General features: G+C 36.9%; 1 protein-coding gene across 1 annotated transcript in view; it reads right to left on the bottom strand.

Annotated features, from left to right (window-relative positions):
• Window positions 1-2142: 2142 nt before the first annotated feature.
• WDR72 (WD repeat domain 72) overlaps window positions 2143-26229 on the bottom strand; it is a gene marked incomplete at its 5' end in the record, with an annotated part of 204347 nt that continues 180260 nt past the window's right edge. Inside the window, 2 exons of the mRNA XM_080641930.1 lie at window positions 2143-3740; window positions 9264-9368. Coding sequence (XP_080498056.1) covers window positions 3685-3740; window positions 9264-9368 — 161 coding nt within the window. The 3' untranslated portion in view covers window positions 2143-3684. The remainder of the gene's footprint in view (window positions 3741-9263; window positions 9369-26229) is intronic.

Below are 26229 nucleotides of genomic sequence, written 5' to 3'. Positions count from 1 at the left end.
TAGGGTTTTTGTCGTTGTAGTTTGTTTTCTTGACAGGCTCTCCCATACAAAAGGAAAAATTAAAGAATGTTTCTTCAGTTGACTATAACTATAAATTGATGTAAACGGAGATAACATAAATGTAAGAATTCTTTTGATGTAGATAAGAGTGGTTACTTCTGATAGGAAATGGCATTGCCACTGCAGAATTAACAGGACATCTCTTTAAAGTCTAAAGGAAACTTGTGATATGTCAAGAGCACATCATCGACTGTCCTCTTATCTGAGATGGCATCATTTGAGACCACCAAGCTCAGTTACTGAGGCTGTGTGAAAACACTTTGTCCCTAGAAAACACCCGAGCAAGATCGAAAAGCTGATTGATGACTTTATAGATAATAGCAATTAAAATGATTGTTAAGTGAATAAATGACAGGTTTTGTGAGCATGGACCAACCAATTATTGCTGTTGCATAATGTTCTGAATATTGGCAGTTTGCAGGCATATGGCACTTTGCAGATTTAGGTGCAGTATTGTACTAAAACTGTACTAATTATTAAAAACCTTGTAACCTTGAGTAAGAAAATAAAAATCACTGCTGCCTTTACAATCAGCAGTGTGCTGAAGACAGAAAGGATCCCTAAAATCAATGATAGAAAAATACGCTCTGTGCAATGAAAAAAGAAAAGGCACTTGGAGAAACAGTGTCAAAAGAAAGAGCCATATATTTCCCCTGTGCACCAACAGAAGCCATGTCAAACATTTGCAGTGGTCTGTGGCTTCAGTTTTCACAGAGTATTAAAATGTGTTTTTTTTCCATTTATATCATTGTAATCATGCTCATACTTATCTGCAGCATGCTTTTTGAGATAAAGGTAAATTTTTCCCAGACTTAATAAATAGGGTCTAAGACTAGGGAGTGGCAAAAAAACTCAGTAATCAAGATACATATATTTGAATACAGTATTAATGAAAATCAAATGAATGAAAAAAACCCACATGTCAAAATTCTAAATAAATATGGGATCTGAGAAGCTTGGAATGAACGTGAGAGGAGTAAGGAGGTACGCCAGGACAGGCCTCCCTCGAGCCCTGCCCTGCGAAACTGTTTAATTCCAGTTTATGTATTTTCCTTCATGCCATCTGCTGTGTCCTTATTGATGAAATCACAGCAAAGTGGCCTGGGAAACACTCACTATCCTGGGAACTCCATCAGAAAGATAGCTAATCACGGAAGTTTTAACTTTGCAACTTTTTGGTTACAGCTACTTTTGAAAGTATTTTACAATGCCAACTATGTACACATTTATCAAGCAATGACTTTCTTACGTGATGAGATAAAACTTTGGGCAGTTTACACGTAAAACAACATTTTGTGGAGAACCAAAGGGTATAGAGCACTGCTTTTAAATAACTATATAATCAAAATGTCTGCAATATAAAAATTGCATGAATGGTCCATTCTGTAAAAATAAGACTTTAAAAATCAATTGGATTAATGCATTCTGAGCCTTCACTTTAAACTCATGGCATAAAACTCAGTTTTTAAAAATTCAATTATTATAATGTGCCCTCTAAAGATTGAAGAGAAACGTTATTTTTTTAGTAATTACTCACTTGAATAATTATAGAAGGTTTAAAAAAGAAGCAGAACATTGGAGAAAAATGCCCAAGGAAATAAAAATTACCCCAAAATACTACCAACTCGATAGCATGGTACTATTTAGCAAAGTGTTTTCTTATCATTTTTCTAATGTGTCACGTTCAAAGTAGCCTTAACTTATTTTCTAAAATAGCAACAGAATGTTTCAGGCCTAAGGCCAACTCTGTAGATGTACATTTAAAATGCTATACATTTCACCTTCTATTGGAAGGACTTTACAGTGTTCAGCTTGCCTTCCATAGCCCATCCTGTGGAGTGCCTTCACACAGACCCTGTGAGGCGCTCTCTACGTGAACAGGGAAGCGAGGCTCTGAGAAGCACAGCAAGGACATGCTGCCTGGACACGTGGCAGTGAAATCTACGTTCTTTCCAGATTCTGTCCTCTGTAGTATAGCTGGGGTATAACTCAACAAGGAAGAACGGAATTCCTACCTGTGAATTAGAAAATATGATATTCCTTGGAGGGAAATATATAATCATAAATATCACCAAGATTATTGTCAGAAAAAAAGCACAAGATAATTTTTAATGAATTATTACAATGACAAGGAAGACTCTGGATACAAACATGTTTGCTCACTAATACAATTCATCCACTAGTTACTTAAGGCGAGGCCATCAAAAAAGGACAGTCATGTAATCAACTTTTGAGCTGTTAGCTGTGGTTAGGGTTGCCACATGGTTGATCCAAATAATTGTCTGACAACTTGCTAGTTTAAGTTCTCTTTAAAACGAAAATTACTGAAATGTTGAATGTAAGTCAATATTAAAAATCATTTTTAAAGAGACTAGATTTGGATAATAAGTTACACATGGATATTAGGGAGTATTATATAAAGTCACATTTTTAGGAATTAAAATGTTTTATAGTTGTTGGTGTTGGCCTCCAGAATTCATATTGATAAAGTATTTTAATTAGCCATGTAATATGAATTATTAATTTTAGCACCTACAAAATGATGCCAAAAAAATCTTAAAAATCTCATTTAGTAATGTTAGGATTATGTCAGTTCTAATTTCCTATGGCTAGGGACATCATAAAATATTCATCAAAGTTTCAGTATTGGTTTCCTTAGACCTAAAAAAAAATGCTAAATTGGGCAGTGGTTTAAAATTATTTTTATTCTTCTTTGAAAAAAGAATGATACACAATACAGCAAATAAAGCAGATCACCAAGGGCCTTCATAGATGAGCAGTTTAGGTCTGTTCCTACTTATATCGCTTTGCATATTTTGGTTTAAGAATTCTTGCTAGTCAAGCTTCTTTCTGGGAAAAGACCTGCAAGAGTTTATCCTCCATAAGGATCAGTTGTGACGTGCTATAAGTATGGTGCCCTTCCCAAATTCACATCTATGTGGCCAACAAGATCAACCTTTAGCTGGAGACATTAGCTCCTATGTTATTAGAAATCCAACTTAACTGCTCAAGCTAGGTCCCTATTATACTCGGTATCACTTATTTGGGCTAATTGATGACTAAATGGAACTGGCTATTTGTTGACAACATTTCATCCTTAGGGATTAGATTTACTGCTGGGTGATTGATCTGAATGAAAGCTTCTACTAAAACAAAATGTCCTAACCTAACAAATCAAACAAATTTGGTAAAGTTTTGATTAAATACATTGAAGCAACATTACATTTAAAAGCATTGTGTTTTACACTGTGTAAAAGCAATATGGTTTTAATGTTGCTTGTTATATAATTCAGGAACTTAAAATATGGAAGAAAATCTAAAATGGTGTTAAATTTATGTCTGTGGGCTGACATTCCTTGTTGAAAATATTAAAATAAAAGTAAGAAACAGGAGTATAGAATGAATTAGACAACGGTTTTCTAAAATTAGATAAATTTGGATATTTTCTATCATTAATTACACTTTCAATATACACTTTCAATATACTCTGGCTAAAGTATTAGCAAATCTATTACAACCTAATATCTTGATCAACAACAACATAGCATATATATGACGATAAACAATGGCATGTTTTGGGTCTCTTAATATGTCCAAATGCAATTCCTATAGATGATATTTCATTTAGCACAGCTTGCAGAAGCACATCTTTGCTATCCATGACCGATGCCTTGGCTCACCTAAAAAGAAAACAGATTATCTTGCATTATATGATGAAATAAAGAAAGGAGGTAGAAAGGCGGTGTGGAAGGGAGGAAGAGAGGGAAGGATGAAAGAAAAGAAGGAATGAGAAAAGAAATAAAGGAAGATAAGAAGAAAGGAAGGAGAAAAAAAGGAATTACCTATAATTTCTGCATTTTTTCTATTTATATTAAACATATTAGTATAATAAAATATTGTTATCTTGTAAACCAGGTTCCAGGTATATTTTAATTAAACACATTATTAATATAGGTTGTTTTTTTATTGCCAAAAAGCTGAAAGTTTTCAACAAAATGAAACAGATTAGAAATTAGCAATTTTTCTTAAATTTCAAGGAGCTGAATTATTTTTTAAAAAGCCCACAATTGCAGTTTTAGGTTCAAATGTTTAAATGTTAACTGAAATATGATTTGAATTATAGAATAAAAGAAAAACATTTATTTCTCACACTACTTAGATGATTGTTATTGTAGTTTAAAATATATCACTTGCTTTCAATTAATTTGATTATCAAACTAATTGGAGCACTGTGCCTTAGTTAACTACTTCTAAACACATTTATATCAGTGATGTGACCATACATACTAACTCCCACTCCTACTTGGCAAAAACTCAAAAACCTTATTATTTGGTTTAGTTAAACCATAGTCTATATTGTATAATATATGCTACATAAAATAATATATTAGCCAAGAAATTTTACATTATTTAAAAGTTATTAGTTAATGCTTTAAATGTTTCCCTTTGGGTAAATAAAAAAATTGATATTTTAAACACAACTAGAAAGAGTTTAAATGTTTGTTTGTTTTTTACTACTGAAATTGTTTTTACTCCTTCTAGAACATTTTTTTTTTTTTTAGCAGCAACCATAAGAAGTGTGTTCTCGATGGCTATGATTGATGGGCTGCTCACACATTCCACATTTTTTCTGCTTCATGCATCATCATCAGCCATCTCCAACACTCCAGTCCTGAATCTGTCCTACTTTCTGTTACCTGATTTTTGCTGGTGATTCATGAGCCAGAATAGTAAAAGGAAAAAAAATCCACCTTAGCTCTTCACAATATAGTATCCCCTGGAAACTGTGAGGAATCTAGTTTTGTTCATCAGATTCATGCAAATGCTATATTGATTGACAATGATGTATATAAATCTACACACATAACGTGCTATATAAAAATCACTAAAATGTTCTATTAATGGCAGAATGCATACTGATTATAAATTACTTCAGAATGACGTGAAAATGCTTGTCTGAGTGCTTTTTTGGTACTTTCTCTATTGTCACTACTATTTTCAGCTGAAGCTATGTTTATGTGTACTATCCCTAAGTGCACCAGGAAGTAAAATTCTTCATTTTCCAAGCCAATAAGGTGATAAAAGCTCAAGGTCTCTCATTAACACTCTGATAAACATTGTGAATGTCACACTAAATTTTTTATCATCATGAGTGCACAAATGAGAGGCAAGAAGACTTTTATAACCTAGAGAACGGGAACTGAGCTTTAATCACTGCATGAAACAGAAAACAAGAAGTTAACCAGCAAAGGACTAAACTGAACTATTTTGGGGATAGCATCTTTCAGATTCAGAAACGACCAGGCCTTAAAGAGCCAAAGAAAGAAAGCCTAACGGCCCTAAAATCTCAAAATAAAAGGGAGCTGCAAGTTCACAATGTGGTCTCGATGCTTCTATTACTAGACATCCAAGTTATTCCCACAGGTTTCAGGGATGTATAAACGCCATTGAAGGAGAAAGTAGACTTCACAGTCTCTAAGGCAGAAACTTCAATCTGGAATTCACCTGTGAGGCAAAACTCTTTGCTAATGAATTATTCCAAAGGAAAGACACAGCTGAGGGAGACTTTAACCTATCAGACAAGACCTCCAGGTTCACTAGCAGAGTCAGAGTAACAAGAACGCTCTGGTCTAAAGTTGTTTTGCCAACCTTAATGGACTGCAGTCACTCACCTGGGTATACAGCTTGAACCAATAAAGAGATCACAATGGCATGATGAACCAGGTAGAGCGCTCTGGAGACCAGCTGAACAACCACAGCACCAGACCTCTAAATCGTGACCTACACGCACACTCCAGCCCATTTACAAATGGTCATCCCAGTCTTTCCAGTGCCAGAGAGCAGTGATGTTGATGGAAAAATAACACTCTACAGATTAAGTTCAAAACCCATTGTATTCAAATATAGTCAGTTCATGAAGTCAATCTTACTGTCTTATATAAACTCTAAAAATTTGGTTTTAGTAGTAACATTTTAAATGTTCTATCAATGTTTAAAAAACTTTGACTTCACCTTTTAAAAAAGCTATTTTAGTTTTTCTATCTTTAATGCCCCTTTGCACTCTGCATGTGCAAATGAGTTGGTAGCAGCAATATGAAGCTAGAAGAACTAAAGTGAAATATTTAGAGGATTTACAAAGAAAAGACTTTATGTGAAAAGAACAATATATGAGACAATATTCTTCAACTGTGCTTGAATGGGAAAATTACTTTTTGTTTTCATTTTCTATTTGCTCTCCCAACAACTGGTCTATTCATTAAAAAATGATGTAATAAATATGGTAGTCACTTAGAATTGCATAGATAAAACTATATAAGGTCAATATCCATTAAAGCTTGAAGACTGACCACATTCAATTTTGTAACTGGGGGATTTTGCACATACATGAAAATGTTAAAAGGAATTTTAAATTATTGATAATATCCCAGGTGAAAATGGTAAGAATTATGCATTCATGATTTAAATTCACTTCCTTCTATACAAGGAATAACAAATATACGAAAACAATTATAAGCTTAGCTACTGAAGCACATGTATTGGTTTGAAGACACCTTACCAAAGCTTATCACTTAAAACCCGCAATTTCTTTTTTTTTTCTAACAAAGGTGGTTAAACACCCTCTTACATGGTAAATAGAGCTAACTAGATCACTAAAGTAATATTTCTAATTTTGGAGTCCTTATATTTGAATGACTTAATAGTTTGAATATTTGAATGACTTAAGTGTTTGAAGTTAATTTTTGGACATTGAGAAGTAGACAGTCATATTTTCACAGGTCAAGAAAGTCCCTCTATGCCACCAATTTCACATATCTCCCTTCATGTTCAGTTTTAAGAATTTTGCTTCTCCAATGCTCATACTTCAAAACAATGATGCACTCGTTCATCAAAATTTTTTCTTACTAAACAAGCACCTCTGTCAGAAGTGTCTTAATTTCTTATCACAGAATTTTATCCACACAAGGAGCAATAAATAATTCATGCCATTGCCTCTTTGTTGTGTGTCCCTGAACTGCACGGAGCTGGAAGGCTGACAGCTGTGTCAGGACAAGCGCCAAAGATCTGACATGACAAGTGACTAACAAGTTTCTTTCAGTTCATAGTGAAAGAAGACAATGGCCCGAAGTGCAGAAAGAAATCCTGAAACAAAATAAAACTGCTTCTTTCTTTTTACCTAAGTGTTTGCAATGAGCTTATTTCCAACCCACAAGCCCTGGTCATTTTATAGGACTGCCCAGCCCCCTTTATTCCTCACACTTGCTTGGCCATTTACGCCTGGCCACGGATCAATATGAGAAATTCTTGGAGAAATACGATGTCTCCATGACAACCAAGCCACAAATTCTCAGTGGAAGGCAGTGAGACCAGTAGTGAACTCTCCAGAGGTTTCCAGGCCTATAAGGCAAGATGTCTTAAAATGCAGGAGTGGACAGAGGGAAAAGCCAGAGTAATTCATTCTTTATTACCAGTTTAATGATGTCCGATGTATAGACAGTACTCACTTTTTAAGTTGATTCTTTATCAGCACCTATATTTTCTAATTATTCTTTCTGTTTTTTGATACCTCCTTTTGTTGATATCAATCAGATTCAACTATGTTATATTTGAATCTCACTACAATTTCATACAGAGGGATGATGGAAATTTATGCGACTTTTGAAATGGTATAAAGTGAATCTATTCTTGCCAAAGCAAAGAACACTTAGGTAAAGACATGCCTCATGGATTTAACTGCCTGACAAATGGTTGATAGAAAACCAATTATTAAGACAGTTTAAAAACCTAGTCAAAATTAGGTGATTTGAGTTAAAACAAAAAGTTTATTTTAAATTAATTTTATTTTGGAAATGTAATGCTACCCCTATCCTCTCCCTTTGAGAGTAGGGTAGATCTACACTTGTCTTTTAGATATGGCAGGGGATGGGTTTACTGTACTGATGAGAAATTTCTGTCATTGCTAAAGATGCCATTTCTCTGTTTGCGGGAGAGCAGCAGTGTGGCTGAGAGCAGACACAGGGCGGCAGTCCATCTTTTGAGGAATCTTCGTGCAGTGGAGGGACTGAAATACAATGCCATCGCCACTGGGCCTATTGGGGTTCCGAGATGACTTAGGGGACCTGACATAGATTGCAGGCTGCACCTTTCACTGAAAATTAAATCTCAGTAGCTCTCCTCGGGGAAGGATCAGGGGACTGTTTGCAGCTGCCCCCTGTCAGCGAAGGCTACAAGATTTGGAAATCTCTTAACTAAGCTGACAGGCCACAGAGAGGATGAATCAAAAATCTGATACATGGATCAGCACACAAAGATGGGAGAGGGGACAGGGTACCCAGCAGCCAGAGAAAATAGGAAAGAAAAATGTTTAGTGGAGGAAGATAGTTAACTCTTTCATTCATAATAATAAGGTACTTTTTAGCACCTTATGGCTTTGTAGTGATCCAGGAATGCCCTTCAACTTTCACAAAGATTTTTTTTCTCTTTAGTTAATTAGTTGTTAAAATTAGGCATGCTTCAAAAAGATAAAAAAAAAAAAAAAAAAAAAAAAAAAAAAAAAAAAAAAAAACGGAAACAAAAATCTATGCTAAAGCGTTCTGGTCTTATTTTTCCAATACATTTCTGCCTATTCTTTCTACAAAGAAAATACAAACATAAATAACTTGGACACTGGGTAAATTTTATTGCATGGGGAAGGATTATTATTTTCTTTTTCTTTCTTTCTAAACAGTTGACAACATCCTTTAGTCCATTACTGTTGTGCTAAAATCCTCTCATGCCAGGTAGAGTCCTGTTTGTATTTAGAAAGGTAAATAGATTGTAATGATGACAATTTGCGTCTCTTTTGTCCCTAATTCTCCCTTTCCACTCGATCCTATTATTTGAAATATTTAAAATATTGCCATTTCTTCAGTTTCTAATCTCTGCCTCTATTAACCAGTTTAACCTAAAATTAATGATAATGAACTAATAGTGTCAGCTTCCTTTTCAGTCATAAAGCCTTTGTACTTCCTCCAACTGAATTCTTGATGAAAGAGGAAAAGATAACAGCTCCACGCGGTGACCCCTGGAGGTGACCATTAATTTGACAGTGCAGCTGCTAAGAGCACACAGCATTACAATGTCCTGTCTCCCCACCCCCTTCCAAGGACCCCAAAGCTGTGTCAAATTTATCATTTTATACTTGACTATTTTTAAATGGCTTTCACCTGGACTCTCAGACTCTTTCACGACACATCTGTCAGGCATGTCCTCAGTGTCTTGGAAGTTTGCCGAGTTTGAGTCGCTGTCATGCTTGACCAGACTGGCTGAAGCTATTAAAAAGAGGGAGAGCGAGAGAGAAAAAGAAAGAGTGATGAAAAGTAGTAATAAACACCATTAAAACATTTCCTTTCAGTTCCACAGTGATTTCCAGGGACACATGATGTAAACACAAACAATAAATTGAAATAAAATGTATCCTCTAAGTATGTATTGGCAGACATGTAATTAGTTGAAAAATCTATAGATGAGACTTTATCTTAGAAGAAAAATAAGTTCATGGCATCAGCTTAAAAGCTACAAAGTAACAAAGTGATCCCTTCAAAGTAGAAATCGTATTTTTAATGCATAAATCTAAAACAATATAGTCAATTAATGGCAATAGGACACAGAGAGAAGGACATCAGGCTAGTCAATTAGAAAGACCAGTGCTTGGCTGGTGCAATGGTTCCTTTTGTCACACAAATCATCACTGATGAACACTTCTCATACATTGTGGTTCTCCATCAAATTAAAAAAACACACTATGGTACCAATTACCTAAAAAAAGGCCCTATAAAATAATTTTTAAAACATAGAATGAATACACTGCACATAATAATAAAGAGGGCTGGTATTTTCTATGGGAGATCTCCAGGAAACTTGTCATGAGATACTATTTTCTGAGTAGGAATTATGAACAGAAACAGAAGCTATCACAGGAACCTAAAATTTCCTATAAGCACATTACAACCACTAGTTCCACTAGAGAAAACATAAGACTCAAGTTTCCACATTTTCCCACAGGTTGTAATACTTGGTCTAAATTATCTCCATAAGAAACATATTTCCGTATTTCATTTGTTCACTGAATCATATCTCAGGAAAAGTGGACATGTCTTCACGAGGAAAACCCAGTGAATAATGAAACAAAGCAAGCCTAAAATAATATAAATTGTCATACTTCTCTGAAGTCAAACAACATAAATATGTATATTTTTTACTACATTGGAATTTTATCTCTTACAAATTGCTGTGGCAAGCATGACCACTGTCTCCTCAGGTCTTGATAACACACAAGACATTTATAAGCAATAAGTACAATAGAGAAAATATGTGTTAATAACTCACGCATGAAATAACACATTTGTTGGCACAGGGAAACGTACAAGAACACTGTTCCCAAGCCTCTGTTAGGAGATGAGAGCAAGTGCAGAGGCTGAGGCCAGGCTACTTCACACATTCCATGAGTGACACAGGGGAACGGCCAGGTCCAAAGCAGCTTTAGTAGGGCTCTTGTTTGTTTTTTTGTGGAGTGTGTATTGTGTTGGCGATCACAGTCTGAGGCTCATTTATGCACACTTTAAAGGAGACTAGTAGCATACTTCTGATCCACAGTCCCGTCCCACAGTTTCAGCACCCCTCAGAATGGACAGTACCTCTGTTCTGTGGAAGTGCCAGCAGAGTTTGGATTCACTGCATCTCTAAAACCTTTTGTTTGAGAACACATTATGAGGAAAATATATGAAATTCTGATTTTAAATGAATAAAACCAACTTTTCATGTTGTACATTTGAATTTTTTGGAAAAAAAATGAAAGTAGGTAGCCTGTTTTATTCACTTCTGTATATCATGGGCCATAGAAGGTATTCTTGAAGGATTTGCAAAATGAATGAATAAAGCAGAGGTACCCTGTTAGATGTCCTCCTGATCCGAGAGGATATGTGCTTTAAACTACTGTCAACTGTCTCCTGTTTAGGCCCACTTGGTATGAAGGATGCTTATTTGCAAAATGGTGGTCTGGGTTAGTCTGTGACTTGAAAGGAGCAACACGACACACATGGCCTAAGTTGTTATTGGTGTAGCTGCCTTTAATTTCCCCCAGTTTAATTTGCTTCTTTTTTTTAAAATATATTTTATTTATTTATTACAGAGAGGAAGGGAGAGGGATAGAGAGTTAGAAACATCGATGAGAGAGAAACATCGATCAGCTGCCTCCTGCACACCCCCCACTGGGGACATGCCCGCAACCAAGGCACATGCCCTTGACCAGAATCGAACCTGGGACCTTTCAGTCCGCAGGCCGACGCTCTACCACTGAGCCAAACTGGTTTTGGCAATTTCCCCCAGTTTAGATCACACTTACAGATTATTTTTGAATCCAAAGGTTTTTGTGAACTGTTTCAGTGGGATAATTAAATGCAACAAAATTGCAGAACAATATGACATTGGTCAAGATTTCTTGGCCTGTTTTAATCATTTTTATCTCTATATATCTTGCTAATTTTCTGAAATACTGATGTTAGTATTTATAACAGGGAATTAATCATATAGGGAAATCTATTACAAATGGCTAATGAGGTAGAACCTGTGTTTATTTGGGCAAATGCATAGCCCTTATCACCTCATACACTGTCCTTTCATAATTTAAAATGTTCACCTATTCATTCATTCCTCCAGTAAAACTCTGTTCTCTTCTAGAGGAAGACAGCATGGTATTAGAACAGCAAAGTAAATACCTGCAAACACTTTTAGTGGCAATAAAGTGGCCCAGGATGAATTGACATCTCAAGAAAGCCAGAAAGTTTGATGTAGTTTTTAGCTACATGATCTTCAGTAAACTCACAGGGGTGGGAGCCATGCAGCTATTTTTTTCTTCACTACTGATGTTGAAGGGTGTGGTTTGTGTGGGGGTAGGAGAATGGTGAAAGCTATTCTTCAGATATTTTGCTTCATTACACTTTAGCTTTCAAATCTGAGATGGTACGAGATTTGCCATTTTTACTGGATAGTTTATAGGGGTTCCAATTAAACTTACTGCAAAAGAAATACCTACATTCTGTCAATGGGGAACAAGCATTGGAAAGGTTAATTACCGCCATTCTACTTTTTTTTTTTTTTGAGAGGCTAATCTTTGCAATTGTTCTTTTGGGTGTTTCCTGTGATATTTCATCATTAAAGTCTGACATGATGTGTGGCCAACGCTTCTCTAATGAATCATTTCCAAAATGATGAAATCAACAACTATTGATTTAGTGCTTATTATGGATAGAGCGCCTTGCTAGACAATATGAAGGGTAAAAAAATGAAAGCACTTTTTATATGCCCTCATACAACTTGTGATCTAGTTGAGGTATAATGAAAAGTAACTAGTAGGAGCATTAGAGAGAATATTTCAAGAGTGATATGGTTTTAAGGAATGCAGAGGTAATTTCTCTGCAAGAGGGTGGTCTGGAAGTAAAATTTGAATTAGGAAAAACGGTTAGCCGAATGGGAGTTCATTCAGGTAAAAGAAAAAGTTGTGAACATGGCTGGGTATGACCAAAGAAATATATTAGCCTAGTGCCACAAATATATTTGTTAACAAAATGTGATTGCCTACTTTTGTATGTATTTTTAATGAATTCTCTTGGAGCTTTTTCTGAACTGCTGTTGTGGCTAATTCTTCTCACCTGTAGAAGTTAGTTATAGACAGGTTTTTCCTTGCCCTAGATAGTCAATAATTTGATCTTTACTGATGGTGGACCCATTTATCACAGTAAGTTGTCCTTTCACTATACATATTGACTTTTATTTATCAATACCAAAGTCCATTTGTAGCTCATCACTAAAGTTCTTGGATATTTTCAGTAGTTTTTGAAGATGCATTTTAGGGCTTGGCAAAGAGATACTTTTGACATCAATATAGTGCAAATGGTTGCTAGGCTCATCCTTAACTTAAAATCAACTGTTTATTTCCTCTGTAATGGATTCTGAAATAGTCTGCATTTGGGGGCAAAGGTCAAAAAAATGAACTCTTCTTGACAGTTCTACCACTAAAGATATAAGGCTCTTCCATTTACTCATCACACACCTCAAAATATTGACAACTGAAAGGGCAGTGTTCTAAATATCTTTGTGATATCTTTGGTAGCTATATAGAGGGTGAAGTCCATGCACTTTGTATGGATGTGTTTAACTACGGTGTGTGCTTAATGAGTGTAATTCTAGATCCTAAATAAATGAATGATTCAACTGTAGACAATATCAGATCAGTAAATTTTTAAATTGATTTTAGAGACAGGAAGGGATAAGGAGAGGGAGAGATAGAAACATCGATCAACTGCCTCCTGCAGGCTCCCTACTGGGGATCGAGCTTGAGTACCAGTCAGCAACCTGGGCATGTGCCCCAGGATTTGAACTCATGGGACTATGCTCCCGAGCCATACTGACTGGGCTGAAGTCAGTAATTATTAAACCAAATTTAAGAATGTCTAACAAACCCTGGTCAGTTTGCTCAGAGGTTAGAGCATCTGCCTGTGGACCTATGGGTTGAGGGTTCTATTCCCAGTCAATAGCACATACCTGGGTTCCGTCCAGACTCAGGTCAAGCACATGCGGGAGACAACCAACTGATGACTCTCTCTCACACGCTGATGTTTCTCTATTTCTCTCTCTCTCCCTCTCCTCACTTCCACTCTCTTTAAAAATCAATGGCATATATATATGTATATGTATATGTATATGTATATGTATATGTATATGTATATATATATATATATATATATATATATGAAAACCCAAAAGATTGCATGACAAAGGCTCTATAGAAGAATTTACTATAAAAAATGTGATGACAGGGTCATCAGTGTTTATGCTCCTTCACTTCCCTAGTCTCTATTTTGATTTTGGTTAATCTCTAAAAATTCCCTTTCCTTTTCAACTCATTTGCAAATAGATGGTATTAATTCTTAAAGGGGGATAGACCTAGGCAGCAAACAACTCCAAGAAATATGCCCTCACCCCCACAAGAGGATGAGCACTGACAAAAATCTCCATCTCCTTCACAAATAGTAACTTGTCTTTCCAAGCTAGGCCAGTATGTAGTATACGTAGAGCCCTTGTTAAAAATCCACATCATTTACAGTGTGAATAAAATCTGCAGTCCAAATAATGTTTTCAATACAATGACTTATATATGATTTAAAAATAGATCCCATTCATCATATGTATGGACTTTTTGGAAGTATTTTAGATATTGTTAGGAAAATCATTAATAAAAACATATAACAGTTTGAAATATTGGTCAACTGAACAAAATAAATCACTGTGTAGCAGATAAAACTCATACAAAAATCTTAATCACACTTTAAAAATAATGTAGAGTTTGCAGAGGTCATGAAAGACTAAAAGACTGCTCAGGTTTGTGGAATGAGCAGGGGAAAAGAAAGAAGTCAAAGCCTTGAGTTCAAGTCTACTAGCTCAATATGGTGGCCAAGAGGGTCACTTCCTCTTTGATAATTTAGGTCTCTTCCTAATCTTAAGGAGTCAGTATGAAATCAACCAAAAAAAAAAAAAACAAAACAAAAAAACAAAAACAAAACTTTCCAGAGGCTTACAAGAAAAAAGAAAAAAATTACATTAAATTCAAGTAGAAGTTAATACTAATGCAATCCTCATAGATCACAAAAGACTGCAATAAATTTTAAGTTAGATGGAGGTATAATCAGTAAAAATGCTTTTTAAGTGATAATACAAATTTATAAGCAAAGGAGATGTCATTTGAACGGACCCCTAACTGACATTATTTTACAAAGTGGTTCTGTCTGGACAGATGTCTTATCAGGAAAACAAATCTAGCTAAAGAGGTATGTATGTATTACCCCTACTTTAAAAATATCTATGCTGAGATAATCAAGCGATAGGACCTCTTGATTGTATTTGAATAGCAGTAGCTACATCAGATTACTTTCAGTCTTCAGCATAGATTAGAAACGGGAAAAATCATATAGAGATGCCTAGAATTAAATAAAATATCTAAGGCTTCTTTAGAACTAAGTAATAATTATTTTATGAACAAGTTCAGCAAGATGAATTAACATTAGACTTATAAGCTTTTGCTATCTTCCTGCAATTATAATATGATATGGAATATTTTCTGGATGACATTTTCTAATATAAATTGCTTTAAGGATGACATTTTTTTTAATTGGTAAAAAAATAAACTTTCCAAAATACTGTGAAGAATAACTACTATTTTGGTATCCTTACTAGGTGTATAGAATTTAAATTATTGTATTTAAATATTTTGGGACTGGATCAAATTATTGACTATATCTACTCTGAGGAAATAAATATCTGTCTATAGCCAATGTCTGTAGGTGAGGTAAATGGCTAGATCACCCAAATAATTTAGGAGAAGATAAATGAGAAAGAGGTATTAATTATTTACTAAATCTTTTAAAACACAGCTTATGCCTCTCAGGTACAGAAATTTCCTCTGTTCTCCAGGGTGTTTGAACAATGGGCTGCTTTGGTAAGGCCTATAAACAAGCAAGTGCATCTCTAGCCTAAGGCAGGTCCTCGGAGTACTTATGAAATAGCTGAGTGAAACTACTAATAAGGATTCCTAAGAATTTAAAAAGCAATGATTAATTTCACTTGTAATTTAAGGGAGAACTCTTAAGGTCAGGCCTAGGTTATAGTTCAAACATATCCAAACATCCCCCCAAATCTATTATTAATTTCAACAGTCTACATAATGAGGGAGACCCTGTCCACCTTATTTCTGAATGGAAAATATAATTTCTCATTGTTTAAATTAATACATATATTTTGGTGCTAAACAAAAGTGAGTATCAATAATTTTACTACAAAGAGGAACTTCTGAGTTTCTGGTTATATGTGTATGGGGGGAGTGGTTGGTTTTATTGGAAGAAAGCTCAATTAACAGGACCCAGAAGATCTGTTTTTTAATTCCACCTGTACTCATAACAGTATGACCTTGAATATGTCATTTCACTTTCCTGGAATTTTATTAATAAAATGAGACAGTTGGACAGGACAACCTCCTTGACATTTTCTGGCTCTGAGATAAATATTCTGCGAGCTCAGAGTCCAACACCAACCAACCATTCAATATATCACTGAGAAGGATACTAGGAGCATAAATGGCTACTATACTACCCTTATAGTAAATAATGAGACCTTCTGAGGCACTTTCTGAATTAAGTGAGATTGTTATTTTACTACAAGTGGCAATGTCCAATCTCACTGAGGGATTGAAGAAATCAGGGCAGCTTCAGAGAGATACTTGGGTAGTTGCAATGCCAGTGTGAGGCAGCCCTAGGAAAAGATGACCAAGAAAGCACTGAGGCTACAGTATGACTACTCCTGAGAACAAACAAGGTGAATCTTTAGCACAGAAGAGCATCCACTAGATGTTTGCTGATGGTGCAAAAAAACATCTTTAAAACCAAATCTTACTTTTCTTAGAATCATGTTTATGCAATTAATTCCTTTAAACAACCCCTCTCTTCATCCATCAATTAGGCAAATATGTCCTTCAGTACAAGATAAATCAACCTAAACTAAATTAATTGCGTCTATGTAATAATTACAAGAAACACAATTGCTGTGGACAAGCTCTGGCCTGGATGTGAGGTGGTCTGGGTTAGGTTAGGCTGAATGTACACTGGCTCCATCCTGGCTTCAGAGCTCCAGGCATGAAGAAGTTCTCAATTGCCCTAGCTGGTTTGGCTCAGTGGATAGAGCATCAGCCTGTGGACTGAAGGGTCCCAGGTTCAATTCTGGCCAAGGGCACATGCCAGGGTTGCGGGCTCAATCCCCAGGGGGGAGCATGCGGGAGGCAGCCGATCAATGATTCTCTCTCATCATTGATGTTTCTGTCTCTCTCTCTCTCTCTCTCTCTCTCTCCCTTCCTCTCTGAAATCAATAAAAGTATATATATATTTTTAAAAAAAGTTCTCAATTATTGTTTGTTGAATAAATGGACAGGTTCATGGAGAGGTGTGGTGTTCCTGTGGAGCTGTATTTTCCTCAGTCAAATCTCTTAAAGGAGAATCAGTGGAGTTTCAACTCTTTCCATTCCATCCTATATAATAAAACCCTAAAATGCAAATTGACCTAAGGGTGGAACAACCAGTAGCTATGATGCACACTGACCACCAGGGGCAGATGCTCAACACAAGAGCTAACCCCCCCCCCCCTCCTCCCCACCGTGGTCAGTGCACTCCCACAGGGAGAGAGCCGCTTAGCCAGAGCCGGGCTCATGGGTGGTGAGCACAGCAGCGGTGGTAGAAGCCTCTCCTGCCTCCACAGCAGTGCAAAGGACCCCTTGGGGGATGTCTGCCTGCCGGCTTAGGCCCGCTCCCCCTGGGCAGGCAGACATTCCTTGAGGGGTCCTGGACTGTGAGAAGGTGCAGGCTGGGCTGAGGGAGCCACCCCTCCCCAATGCACGAATGTCTTTTATGTGTAAGGATGGGACCCATGATGTCATTTGTCTTAGTCAAGCCTGGCATGAAAACCAAATCTAAACAAGTTATTTAAACTCTCAAATTGAAAGAGACTGTTGAGACATATTGGATGGAGAATGGAGAGAGTATGATATTGGAAACATGTAAGTTGAGAAGTAGGAAGGGAGAATAACGGAATGATGCAATTATTTCTCCTCTTTCTGCTGCATTTCCTCACCCCCTACACCCCCCAAAGGGTAATTTTCAGAGTCACCAATGAGAGGTTTGCTTGAATTTCTGTATGTGCCCTTTAGAGTACCATTTCACAGTCAAGCGGTGCATTAAGGAGAGGTGATCAGTGGAAGAGCACCCCCCCCCCCTTTTTAAACATCAAATCAAAATAATTTCCACTACTTTAGTCCCTGAGCATTTTCTACAACATTAGTCCTTTATTTTATTCTGAGTAAATTCTGAGTAGAAATAACTCAGGAAAACATTACTTACATCATTTTTATACTTACCTATAATTTAGTAGAGAATTTCTAGGTGTAAGAAATAAACTGGTCAAATCAGCAAGCTTAAATGCTTTCTCATTTAAGCCATAGAGAGAATTATTCAATACAAAGGGACTCAAGAACATCTTATCTGAAAGGACCTCTTCATTACTATAAGGAAGTATAGGTGATGAATGGGTTCTAAGAATGTACGGAAATCAACTTCCACACTCTTCATGTAGTTGAGGTTTTCTGCAAGTCATTTGACTTTTCTCATAAGGGCCAAATCCTATGGTAAATTGAGAAATGCATTACTGTTCAGAAGTTCAAGAAGTTGAAAGCAGGAACTTATTCCAAAGAAGAAAACAAGTAGATCCTCATGTATTGACAAAATTGAAGAATGGTAAGTAAAGGGAGAATCCCAAGAAGAATTTATAGCAAACTTCCCATCTTGCATTTAAAAATTTAGAAGAAAGTCGGGAAAACAAAAGAGATCCTTCAATCAAAAGAGTATCAAGCTAGCATTGAGATTAGAGATAAAGATGATTTATATAGAAACTTAAGATAAGGATTCACTGCATAGTGCAATTTAAACCACAGCAAAGTTTACGGTTTCCCACAAGAAAAAATACCAAACGTTTTCCTTTTGAATCAGAGGGAGAAGAAACTGTCATATGGCACTACCATCGGAATTCTTAAAAGCAGCAACTTTTCCAGAGGCTGAACCTAAGATGACAATATCAGCATGGGGAGAACGGTTGGCAGGTAGTCTCAAATTCCCAGCTGATAGCTGTCTCTATCTCAAGGGAAAACCTTTGTCGCAGATGGTTAGTCCAGTATCAGAGCACTTTTATCTCCTAGATAGAAAATGGAAAATAAGAAAATCAAATTATCTAGATTATACCTTCATCTTCTAGTGCTTTGTCAACATTAAGAAGGATGCAAGGAAGAATAGGTTTAAGTTACCATATTGTGTATCATTAGGCTTGGTTACTATCCTGAATTGATTTATTTTTATTTGAATAACATCAAAAGGGTATGTTAGCATACTTGAGGACTTGCTGAAATTGAATGGAAGACGTGTTTGGATGGTAATACTGTGACTTACCACTGTATTATAATGTACTTTGCAGCAAACATCACTTTCTTGTACACCACACCCAACACATGCATTGGTGCCAAACATAGAAAGCATATGTGGTCTGTTGGAATTGATTGCTTCTTATGGTCACACATATAAAGTGCAGCCATTCATTTCAAAATACTAATTTTGCTGGGGGATAAATAATTAAAAGATGCCTTCTCAAATCCTTAAGTCATGTCACTGTATTATAGTCAGTAATTGTACTAATATAGTCAGTAATTGTACTAATAGTAATTGTAATAAGTGGGGGGGGGGAGTAGGGGGGAAGTGATGAACATCTGTAATGTCAACAATAAATAAATTTTAAAAAGAGATGGTTTTCCAAAATATAGAAATGACCTTGACCTTGATAAGTAGTAGAGTCTCATTTGGATACTAGACAAGCCAGTACATCTATAAATAAAGGATAAGAGAAACACACCTAAAGAAAGCAAACTTTTAAAGAACAAGTATGATATGAATAAAGGGAAATGAGCAACTATAATGAGACTTTCACAAAACTAGGTTCAATACAAAAGAGAATCATAGAGAAATAAGGAATAGAAAACAAAAGCTAAGAGACAGGAGGGAAAAATGGCGGCGGAATAGACAGACGTGTTCCGAGCCTTGTCCCGGAGCAGAAAGAAAGAACAGCTGAGGGTCGCACAGGAGTGTTTGTTGGCAAGTTGGGGGACAGCTGAATTCCAGAAGGAGGTGGGGGACTGCTGAACGGGGTTCCCCTGACCTGGCAGCACCAACTGTGGCTGGGTCCCCTCCCGGAGCTGCAGGGTTGGACGCGGAGTCTGCGCCATCTTGATCCGGAAAGTGGAGCTTATCTGAAGCCTGAGAATCCACAACGGCGGCACCCCAGGAACAGCTGCGAGCCCCAGAACAACGCTCCCCAACTGGCGCAAGCACACGGGTTCAGAGGAGCTCTACACTCCACCACGGAAATGTCAGATTTCGCCTGGGATAAGGTGAGGTCTCTGGTCCCGGCAGGAGAGAGGAACGCGCGTTTTGCAGGAGCTGGAGGACCAGGGAAGTCTGTGCCTAGAAAAATCCGTGGCTGTAGGGGCTGGCGTGATCTGTGATTGTGGAAAGGGGTCCTCAGAGCTGCTAAGAGAAGGGCACTCTAAAAAGCAACCCATTTTGATCTGAAGTGCAGGGACACCCTAAGAATTTCAGGCAGTCCAGACTTACGCGCAGCCCCTGCGTTCCCTGGGTGCCTGGGCTTACGCGGAGTCCCGGAGTACGCACAACTGGGCTTTTTCCTCTTGAAATTCTTGCTTCTGATTACTAAGCCCAATACATAGGATCACCCAGTTGGGGACACCCTGGGAGACTGCAGGGGAAGGTTGTTTTTCTGGAACCTGGGGATCGGAGCGGGGAGTGACCATCAGAGAGTCAGCTCTGAGGCAGACCACTCCCACAGGCCGGTGGCGAGTGCCACAGGGAAAGAAGGCTCTAACACTGCCTAGAGAGGCCATAGATAGACCCGGAAGTTAATCCAGAAACACTGCCACCCAGGGGCTGAATCACAAATCGACTCTTGTGTAATCAAAAATAAAGGAATACGAGAAATTAAGACACACCGCCTGCTTAAAATCAGGACTGGCTTACAACACTGAAGAGCAGTGGATCGCAGGGAACTGCAATACTGTCTGGACTGAGAAACAGGCGTGCCAAACAGAAAAACAGAGGAAGTGAATGACCTTCACTACTTCACATTTTATTTTTACCTTTTATTTTTTTATTTTTTTTATTTTTTTTTTATTTTCATTTTTTGCATCTTTTAATCAAGAAACTTTTTTTTTCTTTTTTCATCACTTGATTTTACCTTTTTAATGATTACATTTTTATTTTCAATCCGTATTATTACTACTGGTATTTTATCTTTTTTTTTTTTTTTAAAGTGTCATTTTATTTTCTCTTCATTTTATTTTGGGATTAGGGTTCTACATTCTATTTTTATCTTTCCTTTAGCATCGTTTTACTCTATCTCAACTCTACCTTTAGGCCATCACTCTCTTCCTAACCTCCCCCTTTTCAGTGTCCTGTTTATATTACCCTTTTACTGCTTTAGATTTTCCCTATTCTTTCTGTTTACCCCTTGTTAAAATTTCACCCTACTTACATATCTAATCTCCAATCCTCTGCTCCAAGTCCACATACACCTCTCCCTTCGCTGTCTGAGCTATCCATAAACTTGTCCTTCTCTCTGTCCTTTTGTTGTTGTTTGCTTGAATGTAGATTATATCCAATTTTTATGCTTTTTTGTGAGATTGTTTTGCTTATTCTTCTTTTGTTTATTTTTTTGTTTGTTTTGTGCTTCAGCTTTCCCTTGCCTCACTCCATATTAGTTGGTGTGGTAGTTTGTACTAATCCCCAGGCACTTGTTGCTGGCATTTGCTGGGATTAGTGATTGTTCTATTGGAGTTTTATCCCCAATATATATAGTCTGTTCCCCTTTCTCTCTTAATCACTTTATCTCTCTTACTTTTTTTTTTTCTTTCTCTTTATTTCCCTTTTCCCAATTTCATTTTCTCACTCCTTTTTTCTTTTTTTCTTTCTTTCTTTCTTTCCTTTTTCCTCTTCTTCTTTCTCTCCTATCACCTAATTTGCCTTTCTCTGGTGGTCACCTTTATTGGAGGTTATTAATATCGTGAATACATTCCTGTTCAGTGCCTTGTGAGTTGTACCTGGTAGTGCTGTATTTTGTGCCTTTAAATCAACCCAGGAGAGAGAGAACTACATAACCAGACACCCAGAGAAGAGAGACCATGGGGAGACAAAGAAGCAGTCCGCATATGAAAGAAAAGCAGGCATCACCAGAAAAGGAAGTAAACGAAATGGAGGCAAGCAACCTTCCAGAAAAAGAATTCAGAGAAATGGTCATAAGGTGGCTGAAAAGAATGGAAGACAAATTCGACAATATGAGCAAGAACCAAGAGGAAATAAAGAAGAACCAAGAAGAAATGAAAAATGACATCGCTGCTGTAAAGAACTCAATAGAAAGCATCAAGAGTAGACTAGAAGAAGCAGAGGACCGCATCAGTGAGCTAGAAGACAAGCTGGAAAAAAATACCCAAGAAAAGCAACTTCTAGAAAAAAAAATTAAAAGGCAGGAGGAGAGTCTAAGGGAACTTTGGGACAACACGAAACAAAACAACATCCGCATAATAGGGGTTCCAGAAGGAAAGGAAGCTGAGCAAGGAATAGAAAACCTCTTTGAAGAAATAATGACAGAAAATTTCCCAGATATAGGGAAGAAAAAACACACACAAATCCAAGAAGCTCACAGAGTCCCAAGCAAAATGAACCCCAAAAGACCGACACCAAGGCACATTATAATTAAATTGGCAAACACCAATGACAAAGTAAGAATCTTAAAAGCAGCAAGAGAGAGACAGAAAGTTACATACAAAGGAACCCCCATCAGACTAGCAACTGATTTCTCAACAGAAACTCGTCAGGCCAGAAGGGAATGGAATGAAATATACAAAGTCATGCAAAGGAAGGGTCTGAATCCAAGAATACTGTACCCAGCAAGGCTGTCAATCAAAATTGAAGGTGAAATCAGGAGCTTCACAGACAAAAAAGGACTAAGGGAATTTATTACCACCAAACCAGCAATGCAAGAAATGCTAAAGGGTCTGCTGTAAAAAAAAAAAAAGAAAGAAAGAAAGAAAGAAAGAAACAGGAAGCGAAGAAGTAACACAGGGGTAAAGAATAGGAATGGCGACAAATAAGTACCTATCAATAATAACTTTAAATGTAAATGGATTAAATGCCCCAATCAAAAGACATAGGGTAACAGATTGGATAAGAAAACACGACCCATATATCTGCTGTCTACAAGAAACCCACCTCAGAAAAAAAGACGCACACAGACTGAGGGTGAAGGGATGGAAAAAGGTTTTCCAGGCAAATGGAACTGAAAAAAAAGCTGGGGTAGCAATACTTATTTCTGACAAATTAGATCTCAAACTGAAGGACATAACAAGAGATAAGGAAGGCCATTTCATAATACTAAAGGGAGCAATCCAACAAGAAGAAATAACTCTGGTAAACATATATGCACCCAATACAGGAGCACCCAAATACATAAAAAAACTCCTGGAGGATATCAAGGGAGAGATTGACAGCAATACAATCATAGTAGGGGACTTTAATACCCCACTATCACCATTGGACAAATCCTCTAAACAAAACATCAGCAAAGAAACATCAATCCTAAATGACTCACTAGACCAGATGGAATTAATTGACATCTTCAGAACATTTCACCCCAAAGCCACAGAATATACATTCTTCTCAAGTGCACATGGGTCATTTTCAAAGATAGACCATATGTTGGGACATAGGCAAAGTCTCTTCAAATTCAAGAAGATAGAAATCATATCAAGCATCTTCTCAGACCACAGTGGCATAAAACTGGAAATCAACTACAATAAAAACAACCCAAAGAAATCAAACACATGGAGACTAAACAGCATGCTATTAAACCATGACTGGGTTACCAGAGAGATCAAAGAAGAAATAAAAAACATCATGACAACAAATGATAATGAAAACACTACAATCCAAAATCTATGGGACACAGCGAAAGCAGTCCTGAGAGGGAAGTTCATAGCTCTACAAGCCTACTGCAAAAAACAAGAAACAGGGGTAATAAATTACCTAACCCAACAACTCAAAGAGTTAGAAAAAGAGCAACAAGAAAAGCCCAGTGTAAGCAGAAGGAAGGAAATAATAAAGATCAGAGCACAGATAAACGACATAGAGACCAAAGAAACAATACAAAAGATCAACAAAACCAAGAGCTGGTTCTTTGAAAGGATAAACAAGATTGATGAACCTCTAGCCAGGCTCACCAAGAAGCAAAGAGAGAGGACCCAAATAAACAAGATCAGAAATGAAAGAGGTGAAATAACAACAGATCCCGCCGAAATACAAAGGATTGTTAAAAAATACTACGAACAACTCTATTCCAACAAACTGGACAACCTGGAGGAAATGGACATATTCCTAGAAAAATATAACCTTCCAAAACTCAATCAGGAAGAATCTATGCAGCTCAACATGCCAGTAACTATGGAAGAAATTGAAGCAGTCATCAAAGAGCTTCCAGCAAACAAAAGCCCGGGGCCAGACGGCTTCACAGGAGAGTTCTACCAAACATTCAAGGAAGAACTAAAACCTATCCTCCTCAGACTATTCCAAAAAATTCAAGAGGAAGGAACACTTCCAAGCTCCTTCTATGAAGCCAGCATCACCCTAATACCAAAACCAGATAAAGACAACACAATGAAGGAGAATTACAGGCCAATATCCCTCATGAATGTAGATGCCAAAATCCTCAATAAAATTCTAGCAAATAGGATCCAGCAGTACATCAGAAAGATCATACACCATGACCAAGTAGGATTTATCCCAGGAATGCAAGGATGGTTCAATATCCGCAAATCAATAAATGTGATACATCACATAAACAAATTGAGAGATAAAAATCACATAGTCATATCAATTGATGCAGAAAAAGCATTTGACAAAATCCAACACCCTTTCTTGATAAAAACTCTCAACAAGGTGGGAATAGAAGGATCATACCTCAACATAATAAAAGCTATATATGATAAACCCACAGCTAACATCATACTCAATGGGCAAAAACTAAAACCATTTCCCTAAGAACAGGAACAAGACAGGGATGCCCACTCTCACCACTCCTGTTTGACATAGTACTGGAAGTATTAGCCACTGCAATTAGACAAGAAGAAGAGATAAAAGGCATCCAAATTGGAAAAGAAGAAGTAAAGCTGTCCTTATTTGCAGATGACATGATATTGTACATAAAAAACCCGAAAGACTACATCAAAAAACTAACAGACTTAATAAATGAATTCGGCAATGTAGCAAGATACAAAATTAACACCAAGAAATCTATGGCATTTCTATACACCAACAATGAACTTACAGAAAGAGAGACTAAAAAAGCAATCCCATTTTCCACCGCACCAAAAAAATGAAGATACTTAGGAATAAACCTAACCAAGGAGGTAAAAGACCTATATGCGGAAAACTACAGGACACTGAAAAAAGAGATAGAGGAAGATGTAAACAGATGGAAGAACATACCATGTTCATGGATTGGTAGAATCAACATCATTAAAATGTCCATACTACCCAAAGCAATCTATAGATTCAATGCACTCCCCATTAAAATACCAACGGCGTATTTCACAGACCTAGAAAGAACTCTCCAAAAATTCATCTGGAATAAAAAAAGACCCCGAATAGCCACAGCAATCCTGAGAAAGAAGAATAAAGTAGGAGGGATCTCAATACCAGATTTCAAGCTGTATTACAAAGCCACTGTCCTCAAAACAGCCTGGTACTGGCACAAGAACAGACATATAGATCAATGGAACAGAATAGAGAATCCAGATATCGACCCAAACCAATATGCGCATTTAATATTTGACAAAGGAGGCATGAGCATACAATGGAGTCAAGACAGTCTCTTTAATAAATGGTGTTGGGAAAATTGGACAGATACATGCAAAAAAATGAAACTAGATCACCAACTTACACCATACACAAAAATAAACTCAAAATGGGTACAGGACTTAAATATAAGACGGGAAACCATAAAAATACTAGAGGAATCCACAGGCAGCAAAATCTCAGACATATGCCAAAAGAACTTTTTCAGTGATACTGCCCCTAGGGCAATGGAAGCCAAACAGAAAATAAACAAATGGGACTACATCAAAATAAAAAGCTTTTGCACAGCAAAAGAAACCATCAACAAAACAACAAGAAACCCCACTGTATGGGAGAACATATTTGCAAATGGTATCACTGATAAAGGTTTAATTTCCAACATCTACAGGCAGCTTATACAATTTAATAAAAGGAAGATTAAGGATCCAATAAAAAAATGGGCAACGGACCTAAATAGAATCTTTTCGAAAGAAGACAGAAGGAAGGCCAAGAGACACATGAAAACATGCTCAAAGTCACTAATTATCCGAGAGATGCAAATCAAAACAACAATGCGATACCATCTCACACCTGTCAG

The sequence above is a fragment of the Plecotus auritus genome (genome assembly GCF_963455305.1).
Source record: "Plecotus auritus genome assembly, chromosome: 1".
In the NCBI taxonomy this organism is placed as follows: Eukaryota; Metazoa; Chordata; class Mammalia; order Chiroptera; family Vespertilionidae; genus Plecotus; species Plecotus auritus.
This window is presented reverse-complemented; position numbering and strand designations above follow the sequence as displayed.